This window comes from Octodon degus, unplaced genomic scaffold (genome assembly GCF_000260255.1).
Source record: "Octodon degus isolate 3935 unplaced genomic scaffold, OctDeg1.0 scaffold00040, whole genome shotgun sequence".
Classification (NCBI taxonomy): Eukaryota; Metazoa; Chordata; class Mammalia; order Rodentia; family Octodontidae; genus Octodon; species Octodon degus.
Window position 1 is genome coordinate 2182277 of NW_004524616.1, and position 15748 is coordinate 2198024.

Consider the following 15748-nt stretch of genomic DNA (forward strand, 5'->3'; position numbering starts at 1 on the left):
CCAATGCAACTCAGTGATGCTAGAAGGTACCTTAATAATTTTAATCCTCTGAAGAGCCAAGTCACCTACTAATTCCATGGCTACTGAATTTTTCACAACACATGGAGTTCAGTCCAGGTAAGAGCTTGGCAATCTTTTGATCTCTGATCCTACAAGGTTTACCAACACAACTGTCTATCCACTCATCTTTAAATTTTATGAACTGAGCATGTAGGTCATGCACTGTGTGTCATAAAATTTTAAATGACATTTTAATAGAGAAATGCCCCCAAACTCAAGCCATATAAGCTGGAACTTTACACTGTCTCTCAATTGTAATCCCTGAGAACTGAGAAAATGTTGACAGTCAAGATGCTCTGAAAGTCGACTAAAAGCTGCTCACTGAAAATATAACCCCAATGGCAATTTGTAAGGCTGGTGCTTTTCATTTACACTAACTCATGTGGCAACACTAGTGATATTTGGAATTCTGAAGACAGCGATAAGCAGTGTCTACTTTTCTCTGACACTTGACATTCAGCTACACAAAGTGTTAACAACAACAAAAGTTAACACAGCTTCAGAAATGTCAAGTTTGGACCCCAGGAGAGGTTAGCTCATTAAACAATCACGCTGCTTGTCATACTAGGTCAGTCATTCTTTGAAGTCACCTACTTACCACTCTGAAGAAAATTAACATTTCTGGGTCACCAGGTTCCATCTAGTCATCTACAAATGATGCCCTGGAACCATGAAAGTAATTTTGTTTAACCTAGGTAGGCAACTGAATCCCAGGGCACGAGCTCCTCACCCGTGTGTTTACTAGCAAAGGCTGCGAATGTACTTCCTCTTCTCTCAGAAAGGGCAAAGGTACCTGGAGCTCTGGAAGGGGGAAGGCCAATAGGGCCAAATTAAAGATTAATGTGTATATTTTAGGAATATGCTTCTAATCTTTTCCCCACAGGAATTCTCTGAGATTAATTTAAACATCCTAAAAATCTATGAAACTATGAAGGGAAGGCTAAATACAGATAAAACAAAAGTAAGGAAGGGCCTTAGCGATTATCAAGGTATTCCTTGGTACATCTATTTTAGAAGAAAATTTATTAATATTAAACCCAGCAATTGTATCTTTAGAAACTTAATCTAAAAATAATTAAAGATGTGACTCAGATCACGCTGTTAATATTGCACAACTGTTATAGCAAAAACTAGGAATCTAAACTTCTGGAGTAGCCACAAAATGATGCCTTAACCATAGAATATTATTGAGAAACATTCATAGAATATATATTTGGGGCTCAAATAAATTACAGATGTGGTATTATTTTATGTATAACTCCAGGATTCTGCCATTCATATAGCTCTTTTTAAAATTTTTTTCTCTCTTCTGTTTCTCTGTCTCTGTGTGTCTGTGTGTCTCTGTGTCCGTCTGTCTGTCTGTCTCTCTCTCTCACATGCGCGCGCACACACACACACACACACACACATACACACACACACACACAAACATTGAGAAAGAATCTGGAAGGAAATACATAAAAATGTTTAAGATGATGATATCTGAAGCTAGAGTTAAATTAGTATTTTTTCAGGGTTTTTCTATAATCCAAATATTCACTAGGGGGCATACACTAATACCATCTTTTTTTCTCTACATACTATTTTACCAGACTCATATTTCCTGTATATTCTTAGTAGGATACAAGCTCTATAACAGTAGGGCCTATGTTCAACTTTTTTATTGCATATCTAATATTTTTTTTTTTTAGAAGGGTCTATAGGGTGTTCATGGTCTCACTACTAGATTGGACTCGTAGTGATCCGCCTATTTACAGCCTCCCGAGAGCTAGGATTACAGCCACGTGCCACCATGCCCAGTCTCAATTGCCATCTCAGCGAGCCCTGGGGGCGGGATCAGCACGGCAGGCCTGGGGGATTGAACCACTGGCCCCTGAGTCTTAATTTTTATTTTAAATACAATAACTAACATAAAGTCAATCCTTTCAAAATGACTACTGAATGAACAGGAGGGATACTATTTAAAAAAGCTGTGGAGATGTAGAGGGGTTTCAGAGAGCTCTTAAAGTTCCATCATGGCTACATTTCTAACAGGAACCTTCCTGCTGTCTTGCTTGCTTGCTTTTGTCTCCTGGCATCAGCAAAGACTCCATTCTCCAGTGATGGAAGCTGTCGCTGCCCTTCTCCCTCCACTGTTGGCTTCTGGGCAAGGCTCTGAGCTACTGCTGGTCAGTGAAGCTTCCTCCAGCAGTCACTGCAGTTACTTGCTTGGAAGGTCAACCTTGTGGGGGTGTCTTTTCTTAAGAAAGGGAGTCAACAGATTTTGGTACCAGGGAACAAAGCTGATTTTGTAAACAGAATTTCAGCAGAAACACAATAATACTCATATACTACAGTGAAAGAGTTCAGTAGTTGGGATAGATATTTACATTTGCCCCTTTTCAGGAAAACCTTATTGACCACCTATTGTAGAATATACATAGGCTTTTGTTTTGTTTTGTTTTTACAAAATGGAGGGGCCAAATAACTCAATGGATTAAAGCACCTGCAAGCAGGCTCAGGGGCCAGGAGTTCAATCCCCTTGCTTGCTGTGCCGGCCCCAGCCCCAGGGCTGGCTGAATCAGCAACTGAGACTGGACATGGTAGTACGTACCTGTAATCCCAGCTTTTGGGATGTTGTAAATGAGCAGATCACTATGAGACCGATCTAGTAGTGAGACTCTGAACACCCTGAAGACCCTTCCTTGAAATACAAAAACAAAACAAAACCAAAAAAAAATGGAGAATGGAAATATGACCAAATTATACTATTGGGTTATTTGTAGGGCAATATGGAATCTAAAGTATATATCCAAGAGCTTAGTACAATAAAATTAACATAGCTACACATGTCCTTAAGAACATACATTTTTTTAGGTCTGGCATACCTTCATTCAAATTCTGTATTTGCTGATATTTGGAAAATTACGCAAACTCTCTAAGCTTTAGTTTGATCATCAACAGAGTGTAAGGCCATTTCTTTCTTCCTTCATTTCCTTAAAAATGTGTATTAAATGCTATTTGACAGGCACTGTGCTGATGGGTAAGCAGTGCTGAATAAGACCTAAAAGCCTCAGCTAATTAACTTTCACATGTAAATAAGTTAAGGTTGTTAGGAGGAATGCACACATGTCCTCACACCTGTGCATATATATGCACATATTAATGTAACATCTCCGTCACCTAGAGTACGTACATACAGAGCATGTCAACCATGGCACTGTCCTGCGTGCACTCAGTAGACCTGGGTTCTCCCTTTGCCGTCACAGTCACTGTAGAAGCACAACACATCTGTACATAACTGACTTACAGGTTGAACAGTGTTTTCTACTCCTATAAACCCGGCCAAGTGCTACTGAAAGCAACGGTAACTTAGTAGGCTACTTTTCAGTATCCAATCACATTTCTTCTGGCCGAGTTGCATTCTGCTGGCAGTCACTTGCCTTTGTTAGTAAATTTCTTGATGCTAGGTATATTTATCATTTAATTCTTGGTAAAGTTGATATAAAAAGAAAGATATGAAAAGAAAGAGAATGACCATTTCATATGAAAAGATGAATGCTCTCAAAGGATTATGACTGTCTAATTCAGTATAGTGAACATAAATTTAGGGAACAATCACAAAACTCCATGCTAAGATTGCTTATGGAGTGTCTATGCTGTTTTGCCATCCCAAGTAAACCATAATTGGACATGGTCTTTGTAATTTTGGGTGTGATTTGGGCAAGAAAAGAATATGACCTTTGGTCCTCAGCTCTATACTTAAGAATCTTGATTTGGCCTTTCATCAAATTGAGTGAATGTTGTTTAAACTCAGTGCACCACAACTATTGGCTCCAAATGAATATAATAAGAGATAATTCTTTTATAGTATTTAGATACAAATATATGTATACGTGATTATGTATATGTATTTATATTTAATTATCAACATGTCTTTTTTTCTTTTTGGTACCGGGGGTTGAACCTGGGACCTTGCGCTTGCCAGGCAGGTGCTTATGCCACTGAGCTACATCCCTGGCTTACCATGTTATCTTGACCTCTGCCATATTTTTGCAGCCTAGAGCACACTCAGCAGGATGGTACAGCCTGTCTAAGCCCACAGTACTACATTGCCAGAGGTGGAATCTGGGCAGGCACTGATTCACCACGTCTCAGTCACCTTGTGGTAACACAGAATTAAACACAGCACAGGCTCAGACAGCCTGGCTTATAGAGTTCATTACCTATTGAAGATGGAGTATCATCTGCTTAAGTAAAAGGGCTCCTAAGAAACACAGTGTGCTTAAATTCTTATAAATATATTACACTAAAAGATACGTCACAGTTAATTCTCCATTGGAATACTCTCCCTTGCTTCAAACACACTTATCCTACTGTTAGTGCCACTTTATACAGCAGTTCCAGAGGTTCTCTTTCACAGGTATCTTTAGGAAATGTGGTAAAAATCACTGTGAATGCTGCCACCAGTCACCAGTGCCATCCAGCTGAAAGATGAGCTCATAAAGATATTTTGGGGTGTCCCCATCTGCTTTATTCACCAGTGTTTGCACTTGGCAATGTGCTGCTTCTGGTTATTTCTCCAAGTAAAAATGCCCATGAAGGCAAATGTTTTGATTTGACTGAAGAGATTGAACCAGGCAACTAAAGACACCCAGGAAAGAGAACTTTCAAAACATGTTAGAGTCCTAGAATACAGTCTTACACCCCAGTGTGCTCACCAGCACTCCTTACACAGCATTTGACAAAAACTTTTTGTCTTGAACTGGTGAATTTTATTTCCTGCTTTGTAACCATGGAGACTGGGGCGGGGGGCTTCCTGATTTCTGACAGAGCCAGATCACACGAGATTCATCACCCCCTCCATGGAGTATACAATGGCAGGGGAGACTTTTCATCGTGCCTGTCAGATCATGTCATCAACAGCTTAGCCTCACTGATTGGCACTTGCTCTTCCCTATCAGTGCAGCAAGATGAGCAGCAGCCTGCTCACCAGATGGTCATTTGTTCACCAGCCACCTTTGCTGCATCCCTGATTCACTCCAGCCCAGGACTGTCTCCAGAACTCATGCGGCAAGGAAGCTCCTGCCAACAACTTTGCCAAATGGCTCCTCTCAAAGTCATGGGCTGCCCAGACAGACTGGCTTCTCCATCTGCAGCAGCTTTTGGCAGAGAGACGTTTCCCTCTCTGGCTCTGCCTGTTGGCTGCGCCAGAGCCTTCGTGCCAGAAGGATGCTCTGACCCTTTAGTAAGTACAGTCAGACCTGGAATTCAGAGGCTATTCAGAGCCTCTTCCTGTGTTTCCTAGTCTCACATTGAGGCACAACAGCAGAACATACCAAGGAGAAGCAGATGATCAAAGATATAGACACGAAGCGTCATGAACACTTAGAGCCAGAAATATCTACAGAAAGCACACCACCCCTCCCCCCACCATCAACTTCATTATGAGTAGATTAAGAACTGAAGCCCAGAGAGTAAAAGTGCCTAATTACAGTGGCAGGCCTGGGACTCCTACCCAGAGCTCTTGATGAGCGGTTCACATCACTGCTTAGGCTACAACGCTGAATTTCAATTTCCTACAGTTCATCTTCAAATTCTCGATAAAAACTGGATCCTTTATGTTAGTATTGATTCAAAGAAGTTTTTTTTTTTTTTTTTAAAAAGGAGTAGCACTTTCCCACTTTTGTTTTGAACAGCTTTGCTCACATACTAAATTGAGACTGTATTGGAGTATTTAAGAATATGAGGTTTAGAGTCTGAGTCTGCGACTTGTTTTACTTCCTGTTGTGTAATAACCTCATTCTGCTTCAACTTTTCACCTGCGGAGGGATAAGAATAGTATTAGCCTATAGAACTGTGAGGATCAAATGGGAAAATTAAGAGCCCAAGCCTGTGCTGTCTGCAGACGGCCCTCCCCAGCTGCCACCAATCTTTCTTACTTATTAACCCTCAAATCCACAATGATTTTAGAAGACACAGTGCGGCGCACATATAAACAGGTGTGGTGCGTGTTCTCATTTTCCTCTGAATTAAGAAATTCAGAGGTTAAGTGACAGATCTTTTCAGGTAACAGAGACCAAACAGAGGGCCAGTGGTTTCTTCTGCTTGTTCTACTAAGGAATGGGAATTAGTGTCTCAGCTTTAAAGATCATCAAATAAGAAAGAAGAATGTTATAGATGGATAGTCACTTCAGCATCTTATGCAATATAAAAGGTGGAAACAATTTGCTATCCATTTACAAGAGAATTACTAGTAAACTTTGTGTACAGTCACACCATGGAGCACTACACAGCCATTAAAAAACACAGGGCTTCTGAAGTAGAAGGGTCTTTAAGAAATATCGAATGAGAGAAAAAACAAAGTGCAAATAAAATAGGCTGTGCGCATTTCTTTATACAAACACACATCCTTTAACTGCAAGGCATGTGCTATCTAGCACATCCTGGCTTTCTCATAAGGAACGTAAACTCTCCATACATCCTTTTGCCCCTTCACCCCAGATTCTTTTTTTTTTTTCCACATTTGTTTTAAGCAACCAAGTCTTTTTCTTCCAAAGCCCTGGAATGAGTCTGTTCTTGCCTTCCCATTGTCCACTAGCGTCCTTCCTCCAAAGAAGTCACCAACATAGTTTCTGTGGATCTCAGGCACGTATGTCCTAACACTACCCTTCTTTACAGAGTGGACTTGGGAGGCACAAGAACTCAAGGCTTCCTGGGTTATTTATGACAAAGATCCCAGCAGTATTATAAAAACAGTGTGTGACTTTCAATGGAATAGTTACATCCAAGCCAACTTTTAGCCAGATTCCAGAATTCTACTGGAGAGGCAAAAGAGGGAAATCTGGTGGTAAAGATGAAAAGGACTCCCTTTGACCAAAGCAAATGATGACAGCATACTCATTATCTTAGTAACGGGGGTTGAAGCAAGTAGGCCAGAGAGCAGCTTTGGCCAAAGGGAGGCCTCAGATACCTCCACATTTATGTGCAAAATTATATTTACCATCAAGTGGCTGCCTTGGTACCACTACCTTATGGTCTATGCAATCAAACCTGGAAAGTTGCAGTTTCAACGGCCCAGCGGGTCCATTTCAGTTCAGCCTGGGAACTGCACTGCTAACAGCTTAGAGAGAAGGTGAGGGATGTGAAGTCACTGTTGAAAACACTTTAGCTAGTTCTTACATCTTAACTGCTCAAGTCATAATATTGCCTTTTGTCTTATATAGGAGGGGAGTAAGTCAGCTAAGGACTCTGGTGGGGTGAGGGAGCCCTGCTGCGTCCAGCAGGTGATGGTCCAGAGATGAGCACTGCTGCTTGGAAAAGGACGGGTCAGAGCACTGAGGGGGCACCAAAGGGTGCCCGAGGAAGGTAAAACTCAAACTGCACTTTTCCTTAAGAAAACCCTAGCTTGAGTCAGCAGGGGTGTACAGAGAGCAGATTCCTGGAGAGCAGGCTGTTGTGGGCTTCGATCTGGTCAGGTCACTTACCAGTAAGAATGTCTGCAATGCAGGAATTTTTTTTTTTTTTTTTTTTTGTTATATAGTTTCTTTGGTTCTCTATGCCTCAAAATTCCAATTTTGAAAAAAATTGGAGCTAACATAACCACTCACAGAGCAGAGTGTTTAACTAAGTAAACGTACAAGAAACCCTTAGGAAAGTGCCTAATTATGTCTAGTACTTATGATACCTTAGTTCTCTTCCCTTAGTGAAGTGTCTGAATTGGACATTTCTTCCTAAATGCAAATGTCAGAGTCTAGGAATGTCAGTCTGCAGCAGTGCTCTTTTCACTGAGCTTTACCAATATTTTGACAGGACTGGCCTAATATTATCTACCCCAGGTTCACTAGTATGTTTCTGACCAGCACTCATAAAGGGCTTGGGATTGCCCCTAGAGACCCGGATGCTAATAATGAATACTTGCTAGTGATTTTCAATGCACTCTGGTTATTATATTGAGTAGCAGAACATTTCCTATTCCCAGAAAGGTCATTTACAATAGTATAAGGCTGCTTCTTCCCACCTTCTATTTCAGGTTTTTCTGAAAGCTCAAATACTCATCCATATGCATTGGAAACACCATTCTGATCTGGCATTTGCATACAAATATCAAAGCAACTTCCGGAACTCGAGGCAGCTCTCCATCATGGGACACACACCTGCTTTCATTTTTCCAGTGCCTTCCCAGCATCGTCACAGTAAAACACATTTTCACACACCTCTCCAGATTTACTCACTATAGCTTCCCTCTTGGGGCTGTGTGGGATGGGGAGAGGGCAGGGACCTATACTTCCCCCACTTTTGTTGTTGCCGCCCATGAAGCTGCCGTGGTACTTCACATTTAGACAGTCACTCAGATCCTAAGCTGGGTGACTGTCTAAGCTCAACTCGTCTGAGGTTGGACTCTTATTTTTCCACACTGCTGAAAAATGGCCAATAATCATTATTTGAATTATTTCAATATTGAGTCATCATGATTACCACAACCAGGAAGGAGCTTTTGCTTCAGTTTCTTTATATCAAGCCAAAATGAGTTTCATTTCAATTTTTCACTCAATGCTTTAGGTTCTGCCCTGGGTTGACAAGGCAGACTCATCTTCTTAGTAATGTGAGTTAAGCGGAGTAAGCTGAGAGCAGGGCTGGCCAAAGGGAGGCCTCAGATGCATCCACATTCACAGCCCTGGAGAGTAGGCATCTAGGGGGTCAGGGGGACCATTTCCATTCAGCCTGGGAATTGTGCTGTTAATATCTTAGAATGAGGATGAAGAACACTGAGAAGCTGTTTTAAAAATTCCAGTAGGGCTCACATCTTGATTGCTATATTTTCTTTTTGAGCTTTAGACCCAGATATTCAATTGCTTGAGAATCTAATAAAAACTAGACATTCTACAATTAACTTTCAAAACTTGTTTACTTGAAGATCCCCTTCATGCATTTAATCCGATGACACAATTCTGGAAGTTGTCCTGGCTGCTATCTTCTCCATATAACCTAATCTACCACACCAAGTAGGTCTGCTGCAGTCCTTCTCTAGGATTATCTAAAATCCAGCCAATTCTCTCCACCTCTGCAGCTGCTACCGCCCTGATGCCAGCCACAACATCCTCCTTATCTTCAGGCTATCATCCCTATTCATTTCATACCTGGCCCTCTGGCTCTCCCCTAGGCAGCTTCTGAAAAAATAAACTGATCATGTTTCTCCTTTAATGGCTTTCGATCCATCTTTGGATAAAATCCAAGTTCCTTATGGTCATCCATAGCTGGTGGGCGACGCTCGAAAAAGTGCTGATTGGTTGGATCACCTCTGCCCTACAACCAGTAGTCCCTCTCCATAAGATGCCCCAAAGCTGCACCCAACCTAAGGAAAGGCTGCATGCTTGCTACGCAAAGATAGCTGAAGTAACAACAGCTATAGAATACTACACAGGTATTTATTGAGGGTTGACTTTGCATTAGGCACTGTGTAAGTTCTTCCTTTAGATAAGGAATTTTTCTGTGGTACAGATTACATTGCTCTTCCCATTTTACAACCAAGGAAACTGAGAACAGTTTTTTAATAATTATACTTATGGGATCATTCTGTCTATGTTCCCATTAGAGAGTAAAAGATTAATTTAGAAAACTCACAGACTGCTGTAATACAGAGAAGGCTGTAGTTGGTTCTAAATGAAACCAAAAAATCAACATAAAGCAATCCATATACAGACCAGAGAGGTCTGAGAGATGAACCCTTGGGTAAGAAGCTTTGATTCTGCGTCTAAAGGTGCCAACCAAAACGTGGTGTTGACTCTACTTTTGCACCATTCCTCACCCACAGGCCCATGCACATTCTCAGGTGGAAACCCCCGCATACACACGAAGATGAAACCATTGTGGTCTTGTCATACCAGGAGTTGACAGGAAAATAAGGCAGTACAGAAGTTGCTGGTGAATACACATGGGCTTCCAACCATCATGAGTTCAAAGATAAACTTTTGCCGTAAATGTGTGACCTTGGCAATTGAGTATCATCATGGAGTCTCAGGTGCATGAGCTTTGAAGTGGAAGCTACTTAGTAGGGCCTGCAGATATCTATATCTATATCTATATCTATATCTATATCTATATCTATATCTATATCTGCAGTCCTTGGAACACAAATGGTGCCAAAGATGCTAACTTCAAAAAAAGAGGCAACTTGGGAAAATGTAGGCAGAGCAGTAAATTTAATGCCCAGAATTTAGAAAATAGGAAGTGTTTTGATTTCTTTAGTAAGTGCACATCATGCACTTGGAAGTATGTGTGCAAAAGTGTCCTTTAGAATTTGCATTGCTCTTAGCTGGGTGAACTAGCCTGCAGCTACCACTTACAATGCAAATTGAGCTTAGAGTCCTTCACACTAACTACACTGCAAAACCCTTCCAGCTTTAAATAGAATACTGCAGTATGGAATGATCTGAGAAAAGGAAGACAAATGCAGAGATAAATGAGAAGACTTCAGAGAAAAATAAAATCCTGATGTCTGAGAAGTAGGAAGAAAATGCAGAAATACTAAATGAAACAGAAAAGCATAGAAGGACCTAGAGGCACACTTCACAGTGTGCAGGTTTAGGTTATGAAGGGGGAAGAGAACTTTTGGGGAGGTGAATTTTAACAGGCAGTGTTTGGATCTGGTGCTTTGTCAAAGTGGGAAGGAGTTGTCCCTAGGAAGGGCGGGGCTTTTCACTGGCTGGCCAGCACAAGGTTTGAATGTTCCCTGAAAGGAATAGTTTAAGCCACAGAGAGGTTCTTATTCTGCCTGGCTTCTGTCATTGACATAGTCTTAGTTCCACTCTTTTTTTTTTATTCCCATGCCTTTACTGAACTAGGGGAGTATCTGAGAGGTTGACTTTCACATATAAGCAAAATTTTAGCTCTTTGCAATAAACTCACTTTTGACTACATGAATTCAGATATTCCCTCTGGAATCCGAATTTCCAAACATGCTAAAAAATAAGGATAAATATAGTATCCAGGGCCTTGAAAGGAATAATAAATGTTATTTTAAACCAACTTCTTTATTCTATAAATGATGCTTTCCAACATTTTGGCCCCAACTTGACCATCTTCTCAGTTCAGTAAGCTTCCTTTACTTGTATGGTGTAATATAGAAGGAACTATGCAGGCAGCCCTATTTCTTTGTAATCACTGGCAAAAATATTCCGACCAAAGCCTGTGGACCCAAGGCCAACTTCTCTTTTGCTTGTTATGCTTAGGTACAGAGACATGTGCTAGCTGGTCACTGTATTGGGTGACAAAGCACAAAGGCCGAGGAGGAACATCTCACAATCACAAAGTCACCATGTAAGTAGAAAGAATCAGAAGTGTGGTGCTCATTATGAGGAGGAATGGGCTGTCTGTGGTCTCTGGGCAGTCTCCCAGCTCCTGCAGTCCAGAGCTTACAACTCCACTTAACCTAACACAGTGTGTATGCACTTGATGGGCTCCAGTAATGATGACAGATAGAAAATATATACTCAGAAGCACTGGGGTTCTCCTTGTCTAAAACTTCCAGGAATGTTGATGGAAGATGCCACCTTAACCCCACTCCCCAGATGATGTGTGTGTGCATGTGTGTATCTTTATTCCCTCCAGACTGTGAACTCTTTTTCCTTCTCCCATTGCACTTCTCTCAGTAGCCTTGTGGTTTGAATAAATACTACAGAAATTTTGGTATTCAAGAGCAACAATTTTAAATGAATATATTCTGCAACGTTTTTTTCCTAAGGCATTTTCACACATGGATTTTACTGTATGCCAAAGCAGCACTTTATACCACTGGCTAAAGAAAAAGGCCTATGGGTAGAAAATGAGGCAAACCCCCAAAAGTTTTGCCACTTAAATAAAATGTCTCCCTTCTCTAGTCACACACAAAAGGCAGAACGAGATCCACCTGCTGACTTTCCCTGTCTGCCTGCGCGGCGCTCCAGCTGATGTCAGAACAAGCCGGTTGAGAGATGACAATTTCACCTCTTGGCAAAGCTCAGCTCGCTGAACCCTCTTGCTTTCCACTGGCTGTTGATTCAGCAGAAACTACTGCTGCAGAATTCATAATGGTGATTTTTAAAGGCCCCACCGATCGCGCTGCTCGCCCCACGTGTCAGCCCCGTTCACTCGCCGCTAGAACACTATTTCCCCAGCCACCGTTTTTATTTCTTGCTCATCCACTTTGGAGGGGAGAGGGGCTCGCCCTGCTGCAAGGGTCCTTTTGGGGTTCTGATTGTCTGAGCAGGTAACCCGGCCAGCCAGAGAGATGAATGGGCAGGAAATGAAACCATGCCCTCCCTGCAGTCATGGAGAGACAGCATCTTTCCACTCAGGGAGGGCTTACTAAGGTCCTCCGGGGCCCTTCTCATCTCCCTCCAGGACCCTCGCAAGCATCTGGGCGTGAGGTCACCTGCTTTCGCGGGGTCATCTGCCCAGCTGGGAGCCGCGCCCTGAAAAGCCCGATCCCCAAGGGCCATTTTAAGTCCCGGGGGCGCGGGGTCCACCTGCTGCTGCGCGGAGCTTGCTGTCTGGAGCCCGGATGGATGCGGGCTTCCCGGGGCTGCCCGGCGAGCTGCCGAGCCCCCGCCCAGCCCCGGCCCCAGGCGTCTCGGCCGCAGCAGCGGCGCCCCGCGAGGCTTGGCGCCCCGCGACTCGCACCCGGCCCCAGCGGCGGAATGCGGCCGGCCGGGCTGGCGTTACCTTCGGTCGCATAGCTGTGGTCGCGCAGGAAACTGTTGTTGATTTTGCGGGTATCAATGTCCTCCTCCATTGACAGCAGGCTTACTTGCGTGGGAACCAGAAGCCGGCAGACAAGTATCCATGATCCCTCCCCGCAGCCAGTCTCACAGGAGAGGGGGGCAGGGGAGCCAGTGGGACTGCACCATGGTCCGAGCCTGAGGAGGAGACGGGGAGGCGGAGAGAAAATAAAAATAAAAACCCGGCAATGGAGCTGTCACCTCCTCCACTCGGGTTCTCCGAGGCTGCGGCGGCTCCTCCCGCGCGGTGCCAGTGCGCGCACTTCGGCTCCAATTCCCAGCGAGGATGCTGCGCTGCGTCCGCTGCCTCCGGCCACGCTGCGCCGCTCCCGAGGGTCCCCGCCCGCCCGCCCCACAGGCGCTGCCACGCCGGCCGGAGATGCCCAACAGGTTCCCCGCGTTGGCAGCGGCTCCGAAATGCAAAAATGATCCCTCCTCCCCTGGGAGAAGGGCAGCCGCGACAAAATGGTGCCTTTCCGGACCCAGGCTGCGGTGGCGAGATGGCAGGGGTAGGATTCAGGCTGGCGGGGCCAGGGGGAGGGTGCTGGTCCCACGGGAGGGCGGCTCCGGCGGGCGGGGGCCGAGGGAGCGGGAGGGAGCTGGGCAGGGCGCTGCGGCCGGCGCCAGCGCACTCACCCTCACACCCACACGCGCGCACACGCAGCAGCTGCTCCTGCTGCAGGAGGCTGGAGGCGGCTGGTGCATTAAAGGCGAGGCTCCTCCCAACCGCGTCAGCAGCCCCAGGACTCTTCCCCAGCAGCACTGGTGGCCCAGGCAGAGGCTGAGGCTGCTCTCTGCTGCAGTGGGCGCCCGCAGCCGCGAGCCGGCACCTGGACAGCTAGCAGCTAACTGTCAGGTTGGCTTGAAAAGCACAGGCGCTCTCTTCCAGCCTCCCGGCTCTCGCGTCAAGCAACCAAGTCGCGTGTCTACGCTCGCACCTCGAGCTCCTTCACTCGCTGCCTTTCTCGAAACACCTGCAGTTCATTGAGGACTGCAAGTAGAAGGAGGTTCCTTTAGATAGGCTAGCAGTCCTCATGGATGTCCTTTGCTTGCCCCAGTTTAATGCAGGTGGAACCTTGCCGGAGTTAAAGGGCGAGGCCTGGAGCTCACAGGAAGCCTCAGAAGGAGGGGAGGGAATGCAGGGAGAGCTGCTCCTAAAGGACCCTTAATTCTAGGAATAGAAGCAAGAGCAGGGGTTAGGAGTTCGCAACTGCAATCACGTATGACTCTTCCATCCCAAGAGTCCAAATATCTAAATGTAGGAAGTTGTTGTTCAGAAAAGCATCATTATCTACCGAGGCAAGCACTGGCAGAGACCTGAGTCATGAACCTAGCTGACCTGTTCCGTTTGAGGAAGCCCAGTCACCCTAGCCCTGTGCATTTTGTGGGCAAACTGCTGCGGCTTTTCTGCTGGGTTTTGCTTGGGCAGGAATGCCTTGCGTTTGCTTGCAACTGGGAAGGTATATTAAACATAAGGGAGCCAGTGCCCACAGAGAGCAACTGCTACCCTGAGGGAATTTCAAGGATCCAATTAATGCAAGAAGGAGGGTTGTCTTCCTACTTTGACTAAGAGAAAAATACAGAGTCCCCCCCATTTCTCTGGATTACAAATTCCACATTTGAAAGAAAATGAGATCATTATAGTTATGAAACCACCAAAATCATTTAATGGAGCAACCTGAATCACTAGAAAGCCAATTTGGAAAAGAAATTTCCCTGATTTCCTCTTGTAGAAGATACTCATTTCGATGGGTGTCACTGTAGGGAGAGACATCAGCAAATGTCTTGCTCAGTTAAGCTCCACAAGTTTAGCTAGATGAGCCCAGAGGGACCTGTGAGTTAATTATATACATACAATGCTTCAGCTAACACAATTTAGAAAGTATTTGAAGTTCAAAAAAAATGAGAAAACAAGTCCTTAGCTGAGGTTTGGGAATTGCCATTCCATTTTTAAGAATAGATGCTTCTAGCAGGTGGAAAATAACATTGCCCCCATATCCAGAAAGTCACTTCATATCCAAAGGGAAATAAATGTCTCTTTATATAATTTGGGGAGGGGGAAATTATATATATATATCTTCCAGAAAATTCCATTTTATTTGTATCCACTGGTTAAGTCCTATACGTTTATCTGAGTCTTTGTTCAAAATCTGCAAGAGAAAATATCTGCAGTAGATGAAAAGTGGTGCAAATTGATGTGATCCACTTCAGGACCAGGTGCATTGGCTCTTTCTTGTGCTGAGCTGTGTGCATCCCCAGGGCAACAGGATTCCATCACCTGTCGTTAACACAGTCCGGCTTCTCATGCAGATTGTCTCCTCAAGCAGAGGAGTAAAATGCTAAGTCCATCTCTTTGTTGTCAAGGTGATGAAAAAACATCTTGCATTCCACTGGAATGACCTTATGTTATGACAGGAGGCCTTGGCACAGGGAAATTCTCCCCTTGTCTTCCTGGAACATAGGCTCCATTAGAACAGAACTGTGTGATGAATCAGGTAGGCTCAGGGTCATTGGCGAGGCTGTGCTTGAGGGAATTTTCCATTGTGGCCAATGAGCGAAATGTTCCTTCCACAAACTGAGCCTCTGAGTTTGCTAAATTTTCCCTTGCATGTTTCCCATGAGATTCCTCCTCCTTTTATACAATAGTTCATAGACAAAAGTTCAGAGAAGGCAAAGTAGGCATATTTTCAATCGTTAAGTAGGTTTCAAGATTTGTATTTTGAGGGTATTCTTTTTTGTTGTTGATGTAAGCAGGGGAGAACACGCTGCTCCAAACTGAATCAAGACAAGAAGATGACATTGGCCATGTGCCTTAACGCAGGGGCATGCCACAGTGAAGGATGTAGGATTGGGGGGGAATGTACACGCCATGCTGTGGGGTAAGGGACTATGAAGATCGTTTTTCACAGGATATGCTGAACTCCTACTTCTCCAACATGGCAAGTTCTTCC

At 44.2% G+C, this 15748-nt stretch overlaps 1 protein-coding gene across 5 annotated transcripts in view; it reads right to left on the minus strand.

The window, feature by feature from the left end:
* Nucleotides 1-15748, minus strand: part of Ppp2r2b (protein phosphatase 2 regulatory subunit Bbeta) — a 454351-nt gene that overhangs the window by 280227 nt on the left and 158376 nt on the right. For 2 of the 5 annotated variants that reach the window (XM_004631251.2, XM_023715307.1), the window contains exon 2: nt 12742-12935. The exons of 1 other annotated variant lie outside the window; for it this stretch is intronic. In XM_004631251.2, coding sequence (XP_004631308.1) covers nt 12742-12935 — 194 coding nt within the window. Of the gene's footprint in view, nt 1-12741; nt 12936-13323; nt 13641-15748 lie in introns of those variants that run through there. 2 more of the 5 variants (XM_004631255.2, XM_004631250.2) reach the window with 2 other exon arrangements.